This window comes from Scyliorhinus torazame, chromosome 11, assembly GCF_047496885.1.
Source record: "Scyliorhinus torazame isolate Kashiwa2021f chromosome 11, sScyTor2.1, whole genome shotgun sequence".
NCBI lineage: Eukaryota > Metazoa > Chordata > Chondrichthyes > Carcharhiniformes > Scyliorhinidae > Scyliorhinus > Scyliorhinus torazame.
In genome coordinates, this window is record NC_092717.1 from 32,919,178 (window position 1) to 32,931,909 (window position 12,732).

Consider the following 12,732-nt stretch of genomic DNA (forward strand, 5'->3'; position numbering starts at 1 on the left):
GATCCAGTAAGTCTTAAGTCAACGCTTGCTACGAGATAATGTTGCTAACTTTGCCTTAGTTTAATTGCTCACTTTTATCACCTTTGCTCTTGAGTCGCCAGGTATCTTTATGATACTGCCACGTGGTTCAAGTCCGAGTAATGATCAATAATCCAATACACCCCTTAGTAAGATTTAAATCAAAGCACATTTATTATACACAGTAATCACTACTCATGTACAAATTCTATGTCTAAGCTACTTCTACACCTAACAGGCCAATACTTAACTTGGAACTGGCCCACCAGGTCAGGGAAACAAATGGTCTTTTGTTCGGGTTCTGAGCCTGCGGGATTCGAAGTTGGTACAGATTGGTAGCTAGGAGCGCCTATCTCGTAGCGAGCGTTGAAGTAAGACTTACTGGATATCGGCGGCGGCTGAACCGGTCACTGTCAAGGGTTGGTTCGCGTTGCTGAGTGACCCGGTCAAGAAGAACGATTTGAACTTGGGCTTGATTCTTATAGTCCCCAGGGGCTTCCTGTCTTTCGGGGCGGACCCGGTACCTGGTTCCAAGTGATTGGACTTTGTCCCAATCACTTGGTTCGATTTTCTCCAAGGCTGGAGCGGTTCCCTGATCGATTAGCAGGTCCTGAGGTGGTCGTTCACCTCCCATTGTGTAGGCTTCTGCTGGCGCCAAAAAGTCTGGTTTTGCATTATGTGTCTAAATGTTGCTCATTGTTCCCGGGGATTGCTCATTAATATGCAGATGGCTGGTGTTTTGTTATGCTGATGGTTGCTGGTATCGATCTTGTCTGGCCTTTCCAGAGGTAAATACACACTCAACCTGCAGCTGCTCGTTTGTGTCCTGTGGGCTGAATTTCCCATCAGCCTTTGCCGTTCGCCATTTTAAATCGAGTTAGCCAATTTAAATCGAGAGTTAGCCATTTTAACTGGCTACAATAGGTGCTCCTGGCTACCAGTCTGTACCAACTTCGAATCCCGCAGACTCAGAACCCGAACGAAAGGCCATTTGTTCCCCATACCTGGTGGGCCAGTCCAAAGCTAAGTATAGGCCTGTTAGTTGTAGAAGTAGCTTAGAAGTAGCATTTATGCATGAGTAGCGATTACTGTGTATAATAAATGTGCTTTGATTTGAATCTTACTAATTGGTGTATTGAGTTATTGATCATTACTTGGACTTGAACCACGTGGCAGTATCATAAAGATACCTGGCGACTTGAGAGCAAAGGTTATAAAACAGAGCAAATTGAACCAACCAAAACTTAGCAACAACAGCTACTGCATGGGAAGCACTTACCTTGTACCATAATAGCCAGTTGCTCTGCTGCAGATTTCCGAAGAGCCATGTCAACAGTCTCAGAAATCAGGATTTCGTACACTTTGCAAACATTATCATCCTAGGGTATAAAGAACAAGTGGAATAGTATCACCCTGAAAATTCACACGTTTAAATATGGCAGAAGCATGTAGGGCTGTGCATGAAAGCAAGATGGAATCATCATGCTCGGGAGGGGTCCCAGCCAGCTTCACAACCCAACAGTAATTATGAGCACAGCCTTTTAATGTTATTTTATTAATAAGCAATATAAACATATGACAATTTAAATCCAGGTTTTTAATATTTCATGAAACAGGATTGAAAGCGCCTTTAATTATTTGAAATCTGGAATGCAGGTCACAGTACATTAGAGTGGAAATAATGCTCGGCACTTTGGTGAGATGATACTTCATGACCAAGGTCTCCCTTCCACACGCCAAGCTCCTGACATCCATTTAGGCAATTGGGAGTTCGATCTTTTATTAAAACCCGGAGTGTGGTAAGCATGTGAAACTCACTACCATTGGGTGACATGAAATTAATGGAAAGTTATATAAGCGTATGAGGGAAAAGGGGATCAAAGAAGATATTGATAGGGTAAAAGATTGGCATAGACCTGTTGGGGCTAACAGTCTGCCTCAGTGCTGCAATGTTTTATGTAGTTCTATACGCTTTTTAAGTGAGCGGATGACTGGAGTTGTTACCAAAACAATTACAGTTTCTACTTATATCAATAAGTAGGGTTAAAAACTCAACGTAAACTGATCAAATTCACAGACGATGTCAATCTAAATGGGACAGTAGAATTAATTTTTTCCAATTAAGGGGCAATTTAGTGTGTTCAATCCACCTAGCCTGCACATCTTTGGCTTGTGGGGGTGAAACCCACGCAAACACGGGGAGAATGTCCAAACTCCACACAGACAGTGACCCAGGGCCGGGATCGAACCTGGGACTTCAGCACCGTGAGACTGCAGTGCTAACCACCGCGCCACCGTGCTGCCCTCGGGACAGTAGAATTTGAGCAGTACGCAGGAATGATTAAACAAGTCAGCTAAGTATGCAAGTGTGAAGAGCAATGGCAAATGAAATCTAAGATTGACACATATGAGATACTGAACATGGCACCGAAAATGTCATCAATCATCTAGTTAAAGGGCTCACTGAAAGAGCTCTAGAAGTATTTGGCTACAATTTGGTGCAGTAGAGCATCGAACTGCGTCTGTTGCTGACTTGAACCCTGTGCCCTTCAGTCCCAAAAGCTTTTGCCTGCAGTGTTGTTGAAATTGCAAGCTGATGACACCATAGCGAGGGAAACAAATTTCTGGGACCTGAATGAACAGGGCATTGCCTCAGCAAATGAGGCTTAAGGATTAGACAGTAAATGCAGGAAGGACCGAGATGGAAGGTGAAGTAAAGGGGGATAAATTCAATGTCCAATCAGCTGTCAATAGAGAAATAAAGACAGGAAGAGAGAGAATGAATTGGAGAGAGAGGAAACTAAAAGGAAGAGTGACAATACTTATCATTCTCTCCCTGAAAATGCTAAACTTGGAAGGAATGAGACACCATAATTGTTGTTGCTATTTTATGGTGCCAAAGATTGTTTGGCAGCCATTAATAATTAACACATTAAAAAAATGTAGTTACACGTGTAATGATAGGAATTAACTATCAACACCATGGTTGAATGGGCAATTAATAAGTAAATACAGCAAGTTTCTAAAAATGCAAGGACACTAAGGGGAAGATGTGTTTTTTGTGAAGCCTACAGTGTGGCAAAACACAAGGAGCATCTTTTGGATATTTATACTTAACCATTCATCCATTTCTTACCTGAGGTTGCTATACCATTTACTTAGAAAGAATGGCGAGCACCATTAGCTTCACTGTTATTTTGATAGCAACCATTAGTACTTGCTTAATATATTCAAACACTCTGGACCACCATTCAACAAGCAAGATGGAGCGATTAGCAATGCCAAAACCAGTTGGAGGAAGTAAAAACACACAGCGGGCATTGGATCAGGCATCTAGGGATCCAATGCCATTAATGTTGTGCAGAAAAAGGCTTGAAACCAATCCCAAAGGCAAGGGATTTCAGCCTTCAATATTGCAACAATGAGTTGATCTTATAGGTTTACATCAAATAATAGGAAGCCCTTATTTAGAACACTACTTTTAAGTTAAACTATGACAGCAGCAGAAGGGATCATAGGTTCAAACAAGAAAAAAGCTAATTTAGAACTTAAACCCAAGCAGTGAGCCTTTGCATCATTTAAGAAGCATTTGGAAAGAATAATGGGAGATTTGGATGGGCAATAAATGCTGGCCTAGCCAGCAACTCCCACAACCCATAATGGAATAACAAAAAAGGAGAAAGAGTGCACTATCTTCCTACGTGGATGAGAAACAAGGAGCTGAATGGCCTTTTGCATCAGTCTCTGTTACAATACCTCTCACATTTCTCCTTCCTTTAAAATCATACTGTCATATTTTAAGAAATTATTTTGCTAGAAAGAATAATTTTATTGTGTAATTACATATTTAACTACATACAAACAAATAGATTATACACAGGTCAACACAGAGACAAATAGATACTTTAGGTATCCTGTATAGTTGAAAGAAACAACAACAAAATTGGCAGCTTCTCACCTTAAAAAAGGATTTGCCAGAGTCTTCTAATTGCAAATCAATAGATTTATCCAATATGTACAAATCAGACACACCATTCAATATACTTCCTTGTAACGGAGGCTGTTTATTGGAGGCACCTTCTTCATTTACCAGGTATGGCATCAAATGTGTAAGAGCTACAGAGCGCACTCTATTGAACAAACAGATAGAAAGCTTAAATTGCATTTCCAAAATAAAAGCAGTAAGATTATATTGTTAAAAAAGCTGATGATGACAAACAGAGTAAATTAATTATAAATAGGGTAGGAAATTTGCCAGTGCATGTTAAACATGGAGAATAGAAGCTTGGTACATACATGGAATACAAGTGGAAAAATTGATTCAAAGCAGCCATTTTGATAATGATCTGATTAAAACCCGATAGTGCAAGGTATAAAAGTTGCTCTTTGCTTACTTAAGTGCCTGATCCTCAAAAAGCTAAAATCATATTTCAAGAATTATTTGAACCACAAAAAGCTATTCAAGGTTCAACATTCTTTGAGCAACTCATCTTCCATTTAGCTAGAGATTGGCTCGAGGGGCTGTTTAGCACAGGGCTAAATCGCTGGCTTTGAAAGCAGGCCAGCAGCACGGTTCAATTCCTGCAACAGCCTCCCCGAACAGGTGCTGGAATGTGGCGACTAGGGGCTTTTCACAGTAACTTCATTGAAGCCTACTTGTGACAATAAGCGATTTTCATTCATTTTCATTTCAGAGTGAACACAGAGAAAAACACCAGTCCCACCAAGATGTTTTAATGTTACGCCAAAATTCTAGGAATGCACCCCTTTTTATACATCTTATGGATACATCTTTTGCTCAGATAAGCAAACAATGTCACATTTAGCATAGTTAGATATTTTTCTCTCTTGGAAACTTTTGTTAAGAAAGCAGTAACCTTTAGAGGTTACCACAAGCAAACAATGAACAAGCTCAGAGACGGTTTGTTATCTGGATCTGAGCACAATTGAAGAATGTCTTCAAGCTCCGGCTCAGATTTTGCAGTCAGTGGTGGGTGAATGGCACTAGCCCTTCATTATAATTACACTTGTACAGACTTTGCGGGAGGGGGGTTTAAACACTGGAACTTGAGGTTATTCAACGCAAAACAGTATGGTGCCCTCTGCAGACTTGTGCGAATTGGGTAAGCAATGGCACATCGACGTGATCAATTAATCAAATTATAGAATTGCTACAGATACGTGGACCAGGATTTTCCGGTACCACTGTGGTGGGGATCGTTGTGGGTGGGACATTAAATCTGACGGACCAACCAAAGGTCCGTTGACTTCGGGCAGGAATACATCAAGGTTATTCCATGCAGCCCATCAGAATGAATATATTCAGTGGACCAAATTGACAGATTATAATCTATTAAATGAGAAGAGGGTGATAGATGCTTTTCCTTAATGCCCGTGTACAAAACTGTAGACCTTGCTTTATTCTTGGATCAGATAAAAGAGTTTATAATCACCCCAAGAAACAAAATTATTCTTAATGGGAAATGTTTATTTATCTGCTTGATAACAATGTAAACATAACCAGATCACACCCTGTGATATGGGTTACCCAAGCAAGGGGCTTCTAAAGTACATATCGTGCACGGAATTTTAATGTACATTCTTTTTGCAATCACACAATGGAGCCAAGCAGAATGAAAGGAAATTTTAGGAGAAAGCTGGGGCGGAATTCTCCAATGCCGGGGTGGAATTCTCCAATAATGGGGCTATGTCCCCAAGCCAGCATCAAAACGTGGACGTTTCACTCTGGACTTTCCTTAAGGGCATGGCAGACTCAGGAATATAGGTACCCCCGAGATCGCCCGGGCCAGCGGATCGGTAACACCCAATTGCTTGCCTGGCCATCTGTGAGGCCCCCCCCCCCACCTCGGTGAAGGATCCCCCTGCCCCCCACCAGGGCGGCCGGTGAATCGTGGGATCGGCGCCGTGCCAGGTTTCGGTGTCAACGCCCATTCTCCGCCCTGGAGCCAATTGCGATTTTGGCGCGGAGGTTCGGAGAATCCCGCCCCTGGAATTTCAAGAGAGAATCTGAACAGGAATCCAAAATATTGTCCTACGCTCATGCCAATTAAGGAGGTCTGAATCAACAAGACTTAACATTTTGAAACTCTCCTGACCGAAACATGGGCTTAGGGGATAGTGATTTTAACAGGAGTAATGTGGGAGAATGTTGTTGCACAAGTAAAATGAAGAAGATTTCAAAATCATTCAGATGTGCAATTAAGGTGGGGACATCAGCTTATTGAAGCCAATAAGAACTTGGCGTCCGACTCACATTGGAGTAGCTATCATTCTATGACAATGTTACTACAAACTCACAAGAGATTACCTACCTGGGAGCACCTACTAAAAAGACTGGCAATGTGAGAATGGTGGGTGGGAGAATTGATGGTGAAATTATTGAATACAAACTTAAATGAGATGAGGGTTCTTCCTTTAAGAATGCAAGTCAGCGGCAATTAACATTAAACAATTAATCACCTGGCAATAGATCCCTGACTTTGTGTCAATTATAGTGGCTGACTGTTGACTGAACAGTTGTAACTGGAGCAAAAAGGTATATTCAAAGAACAAAGAAAATTACAGCACAGGAACAGGCCCTTCGGCCCTCCCAGCCTGCGCCGATCCAGATCCTTTATCTAAACCTGTCACCTATTTTCCAAGGATCTACTTCCCTCTGTTCCCCGCCCGTTCATATACCTGTCTAGATGCATCTTAAACGATGCGATTGTGCCCGCCTGTACCACCTCCGCTGGCAAAGTGTTCCAGGTACCCACCACCCTCTGCGTAAAATACTTTCCATGCACATCTCCCTTAAACTTTCCCCCTCTCACCTTGAAATCGTGACCCCTTGTAATTGACACCCCCGCTCTTGGAAAAAGCTTGTTGCTATCCACCCTGTCCATACCTCTCATAATTTTGTAGACCTCAATCAGGTGCCCCCTCAACCTCCGTCTTTCCAACGAAAACAATCCTAATCTACTCAACCTTTCTTCATAGCTAGCACCCTCCATACCAGGCAACATCCTGGTGAACCTCCTCTGCACCCTCTCTAAAGCATCCACATCCTTCTGGTAATGTGTCGACCAGAAGTGCACACAGTATTCCAAATGTTGCCTAACCAAAGTCCTATACAACTGTAACATGACCTGCTGACTCTTGTACTCAATACCCCATCCGATGAAGGCAAGCATGCTGTATGCCTTCTTGACCACTATCGACCTGCGTTGCCACCTTCAGGGTACAATGGACCTGAACTCCCAGATCTCTCTCTACATCAACTTTCCCCAGGACTCTTCCATTGACCGTATAGTCCCCGCATTTGCCTGGATTGAACTCCATCTGCCATTTCTCTGCCCAACTCTCCAATCTATTTATATTTTGCTGTATTCTCTGACAGTCCTCCTCGCTATCTGCAACTCCACCAATCTTAGTATCATCTGCAAACTTGCTAATCAAATCACCTATACCTTCGTCCAGATCATTTATGTATATCACAAACAACAGTGGTCTGAGCACGGATCCCTGTGGAACACCACTAGTCACCTTTCTCCATTTTGAGACACTCCCTTCCACCACTACTCTCTGTCTCCTGTTGCCCAGCCAGTTCTTTATCCATCTAGCTAGTACACCCTGAACCCCATACGACTTCACTTTTTCCATCAACCTGCCATGGGAAACTTTATCAAACGCCTTACTGAAGTCCATGTATATGACATCTACAACCCTTCCCTCATCAATTAACGTTGTCACTTCCTCAAAGAATTCTATTAGGTTTGTAAGACATGACCTTCCCTGCACAAAACCATGCTGCCTATCACTGATAAGTCTATTTTCTTCCAAATGTGAATAGATCCTATCCCTCAGTATCTTCTCCAACAGTTTGCCTACCACTGACGTCAAGCTCACAGGTCTATAATTCCCTGGATTATCCCTGCTACACTTCTTAAACAAAGCGACAACATTAGCAATTCTCCAGTCCTCCGGGACCTCACCCGTGCTCAAGGATGCTGCAAAGATATCTGTTAAGGCCCCAGCTATTTCTTCCCTCACTTCCCTCAGTAACCTGGGATAGATCCCATCCGGACCTGGGGACTTGTCCACCTTAATGCCTTTTAGAATACCCAAAACTTCCCCTTTCCTTATGCCGACTTGACCTAGAGTATTTGAACATCCATCCTTAGCCTCAACATCCGTCATGTCCCTCTCCTTGGTGAATACCGATGGAAAGTACTCATTAAGAATCTCACCCATTTCCTCTGACTCCACGCATAAATTCCCTCTTTTGTCTTTGAGTGGGCCAATCCTTTCTCTAGTTACGCTCTTGCTCCTTCGAGACGAATAAAAGGTCTTGGGATTTTCCTTAACCCTGTTATCCAAATATATTTCATGATCCCTTTTAGCCCTCTTTATTGCGCGTTTGAGATTTGTCCTACTTTCCCGATATTCCTCCAAAGCTTCATCAGATTTAAGTCGCCCAGATCTTATGTATGCTTCCTTTTTCACCATAGCTCGTCTCACAATTCCACCCGTCATCCATGGTTCCCTAATCTTGCCATTTCTATCCCTCATTTTCACAGAGACATGTCTGTCCTGCATTCTAATCAACCTTCCCTTAAAAGACTCCCACATTTCAAATGTGGGTTTACCCTTAAAGAGCTGCTCCCAATCCACATTCCCTAGCTCCGGCCGAATTTTGTTATACTTGGTCTTTCCCCAATTTAGCACTCTTTCTTTAGGACCACTCTCGTCTTTGTCCATGAGTATTCTAAAACTTACGGAATTGTGATCGCTATTCCCAAAGTAATCACCAACTGAAACTTTAACCACCTGGCAGGGATCATTCCCCAATAGCAGGTCCAGTATGGCCCCTTCCAGAGTTGAACTATTTACATACTGCTCTAAAAAAACTGTCCTGGATGCTCCTTAAAAATTCTGCTCCGTCTACGCCTCCAACACTACACGAGTCCCATTCAATGTTGGGGAAGTTAAAATCTCCCATCACGACCACCCTATTGCTCCTACATTTTTCTATAATCTGTCTACATATTTGTACCTCTACTTCACACTCGCTTTTGGGAGGCCTGTAGTAAAGTCCCAATAATGTTAGTGCACCCTTCCTATTTCTTAGCTCTACCCATATTGCCTCAGTGCTTGAATCCTCCTTAACCATAGCTGTGATATCATCTCTGACCAGTAATGCAACCCCTCCACCCCTTTTACCTCCCTCTCTATCCCTCCTGAAGCATCTATACCCTGGGATATTTAGTTGCCAGTCTTGCCCTTTCCTCAACCAAGTCTCCGTAATACCAATAACATCATATTCCCAGGTACTAATCCAAGCCCTAAGTTCATCTGCCTTACCTGCTACACTTCTCGCATTGAAACAAATGCACCTCAGACCACCTGTCCCTTTGCGTTCTTCATCTCTTCCCTGTCTACTCTTCCCCTTAGTCACATTGAGTTTATTATCTAGTACCTTACTGGCTTTAGTTGCTGCCTCTTTACTGACCTCTAACTTCCTAATCTGGTTCCCATCCCCCTGCCACATTAGTTTAAAACCTCCCCAACAGTGTTAGCAAAAGCACCCTCTAGGACATTGGTTCCAGTCCTGCCCAGGTGTAGACCATCCGATTTATAATGGTCCCACTGCCACCAGAACCGGTTCCAATGTCTCAAAAATGTGAACCCCTCCCTCCTGCACCATCTCTCAAGCCACATATTCATTCTGACTATTCTTGAATTTCTACTCTGACTGTCTCGTGGCACTGGTAGCAATCCTGAGATTATTACCTTTGATGTCCTACTTTTTAAACTTATCTCCTAACTCCCTACATTCTGATTGTAGGACCTCATCCCGTTTTTTTACCTATATCATTGGTGCCTATATCCACCACGACAACTGGCTGTTCACCCTCCCCCATCAGTATGTCCTGCAGCCGATCTGAGACATCCCTGACCCCTACACCCGGGAGGCAACATACCATTCGGGAGTCTCGTTTTCGACCACAGAAACTCCTGTCTACTCCCCTTACGATTGAATCCCCTATGACTATAGCCCTGCCAATCTTTTTCCCGCCCTTCTGTGCAGCAGAGCCAGCCACGGTGCCATGAGCCTGGCTACGACTACCTTCCCCTGGTGAGTCATCTCCCCCAACAGTATCCAAAACGGTATACCTGCTTTGGCGGGAGATGACCGCAGGGGACACCTGCACTGCCTTCCTGCTCTTTCTCTGCCTTTTGGTCACCCATTTCCTGTCTCCCTCACCAACCCTAATCTGCGGTGTGACCAACTCACTGAACATGCTATCCACGACCTCCTCAGCATCGCGGATGGTCCAAAGTGAGTTCATCCGCAGCTCCAGAGCCGTCATGCGGTCTAACAGGAGCTGCAGCTGGATACACTTCCCGCACATGAAGGAGTCAGGGGCATCGGCTGCGTCCCTGAACTCCCACATTGAGCACGAGGAGCATAACACGGGTCTGGGATCTCCTGCCATTTTTACACTTTACCTTAACTGATTACAAATATAATATCAAATAATGAATAAGTGAAAGGATTAAGGATTTTACTTACCAATCACAATACTTACCAACCCACGAAGAGTTAAATTTCTCCCAGCTACTTACCTTCCCGACAGACCCCTGGCCAATGCTCCTGCCGAAAATCTGAAGGCCGCTTCTACTGCAAGTTAAGTTTTTAAAGGGTAAACGTACCTTCCCGACAGACCTCTGGCCACTTCTCCCGCCGAAAATCTGAAACTATAAACTTTCGGATAAAAGAAAAAGAAAAGAGAGAGCTTACCTGATATTCACTCACCCCCGTAGGTTAGAGGAGGTGGAAGGGTGGGAGACACTACAAGTGTAGTGTCTTGGATTTAGCAACCGCCCAACTTAAATAGCGGTAAAAATCAAACACTTAAGCACCTACCTGATTCCCAAGCTGCACTCCGGCTCCCTCTCTCTCTCCCGCTCCTGAAAATGAAGGCCCCTGGAACCTGGGGGGCAAGTTTAAACACCTACCTGAATCTCAAGCTGCACTTGCTGCGCTCCGGCTCCCTCCCGAAAATGGAGGCCGCTGGAACCTGGGGGCAAGTATAAACACCTACCTGAATCCCAAGCTGCACTTCGGCTCCCTCTCTCTCTCCCGCTCCCAGAAATGAAGGCCGCTGGAACCTGGGGGCAAGCTTAAACACCTACCAGAATCCCAAGCTGCATTCTGGCTCCCTCTCTCTCTCCCGCTCCTGGAATTGAAGGCCGCTGGAACCTGGGGGCAAGTTTAAACACCTACCTGAATCCCAAGCTGCACTCGCTGCGCTCCGGCTCCCTCTCTCTCTCCCGCTCCCGGAAATTAAGGCCGCTGGAACCTGGGGGCAAGTTTAAACACCTATCTGAATCCCAAGCTGCACTCGCTGCGCTCCGGCCCCCTCTCTCTCTCCCGCTCCCGAAAATGAAGGCCGCTGGAACCTGGGGGCAAGTTTAAACACCTCCCTGAATCCCAAGCTGCACGCGCTGCGCTCCGGCTCCCTCTCTCTCTCCCGCTCCCGGAAATGAAGGAAAGTTTTTGCTTCGCCGAGCTGGAAGTATCGTAAATTATAAACTCTAAATACCATCAAGAAGTACATGCCAAATTTTGTACCAAGTGATTCACCTCCTGACTCTTCAAAGCCTTTCCACTATTTACAAGGCAAAAGTAAGGAGTGTGATGGAATATCCCCACAAGCACGGAGGACCAAATCATCAACATTCAAGATGCTTGACACTATCCAGCACAAAGCAATTCATTTGATCAGCATGCTATCTACCATCTTCAACACTCTTTCACTTCACAATTGATGCAATGTGGCTACAGCAAATACCATCAACAAGCTACATAGCCATACAGTACAGAAGAGGCCCTTCGGCTCATCGAGTCAGCACCAACAAATCTATACTAAATCTACACAAATCTCACTTTCCTGCACTTGGCCCATAGCTTTGAATGTTATGACATTTCAAGTGCTCATCCATGTACCTTTTTTAAAGATTGCGAGGTTTCCGCCTCTACTCCCCTCCAAGGCAGTGCATTCCAGACTCCCACCACCCTCGAGTGAAAACATTTCCCCTGAAATGATCGCTAAACCTCCTGTCCCTCATCTAAAACTATCCCTTCGTTATTGACTCTTCAACTGAGGAGAACAGCTGCTTCCTATCCACCCTGTCCATACCCCTCATAATCTTGAACATCCTCTGCACCTTCTCCAGTGCAATAACACCCTTCCTATAGCGAAGCGACCAGAACTGCAAACAGTACTCCACTGTGGCTTAACCAATGTTTAGTACAGCTCTAGCATAACTTCCCTGCTCTTAGAATCTATGCCATGATTGATAAATGCAAGTGTCCCGTATGCCTTTGTAACTACTTTATTAACCTGCCCTGCCACCTTCAGGGATCTGCGGACAACCACCCTAAGATGCCCCTGTTCCTCCGAGGTTTCAGTGCTCCCTTGTTTTGTTACTCCTTCCAAAGTGTATCACCTCGCAGTTTTCAGGGCTAAATTCCATCTGTCTTGATCTGCCCAACCAGCTTATACCTTCCTGCAACTCAAGACCTTCTTCCTCGCTATTAATCACCCTGCCAATTTTCGTGGCATCCGCAAACTTGCTCATCATCCCCCTCACATTCGTGGCATCCGCAAACTTGCTCGTCATCCCCCTCACATTCTCATCTATATT

At 44.3% G+C, this 12,732-nt stretch overlaps 1 protein-coding gene across 4 annotated transcripts in view; it reads right to left on the reverse strand.

Moving 5' to 3' along the window:
* The window catches only part of rttn (rotatin), a 294,394-nt gene that overhangs the window by 155,557 nt on the left and 126,105 nt on the right, over nt 1-12,732 (reverse strand). For all 4 annotated transcript variants that reach the window (XM_072467133.1, XM_072467134.1, XM_072467132.1 and 1 more), the window contains exons 18-19: nt 3,977-4,148; nt 1,298-1,397 (exon numbers count right to left, since the gene is read on the reverse strand). In XM_072467133.1, coding sequence (XP_072323234.1) covers nt 1,298-1,397; nt 3,977-4,148 — 272 coding nt within the window. The remainder of the gene's footprint in view (nt 1-1,297; nt 1,398-3,976; nt 4,149-12,732) is intronic.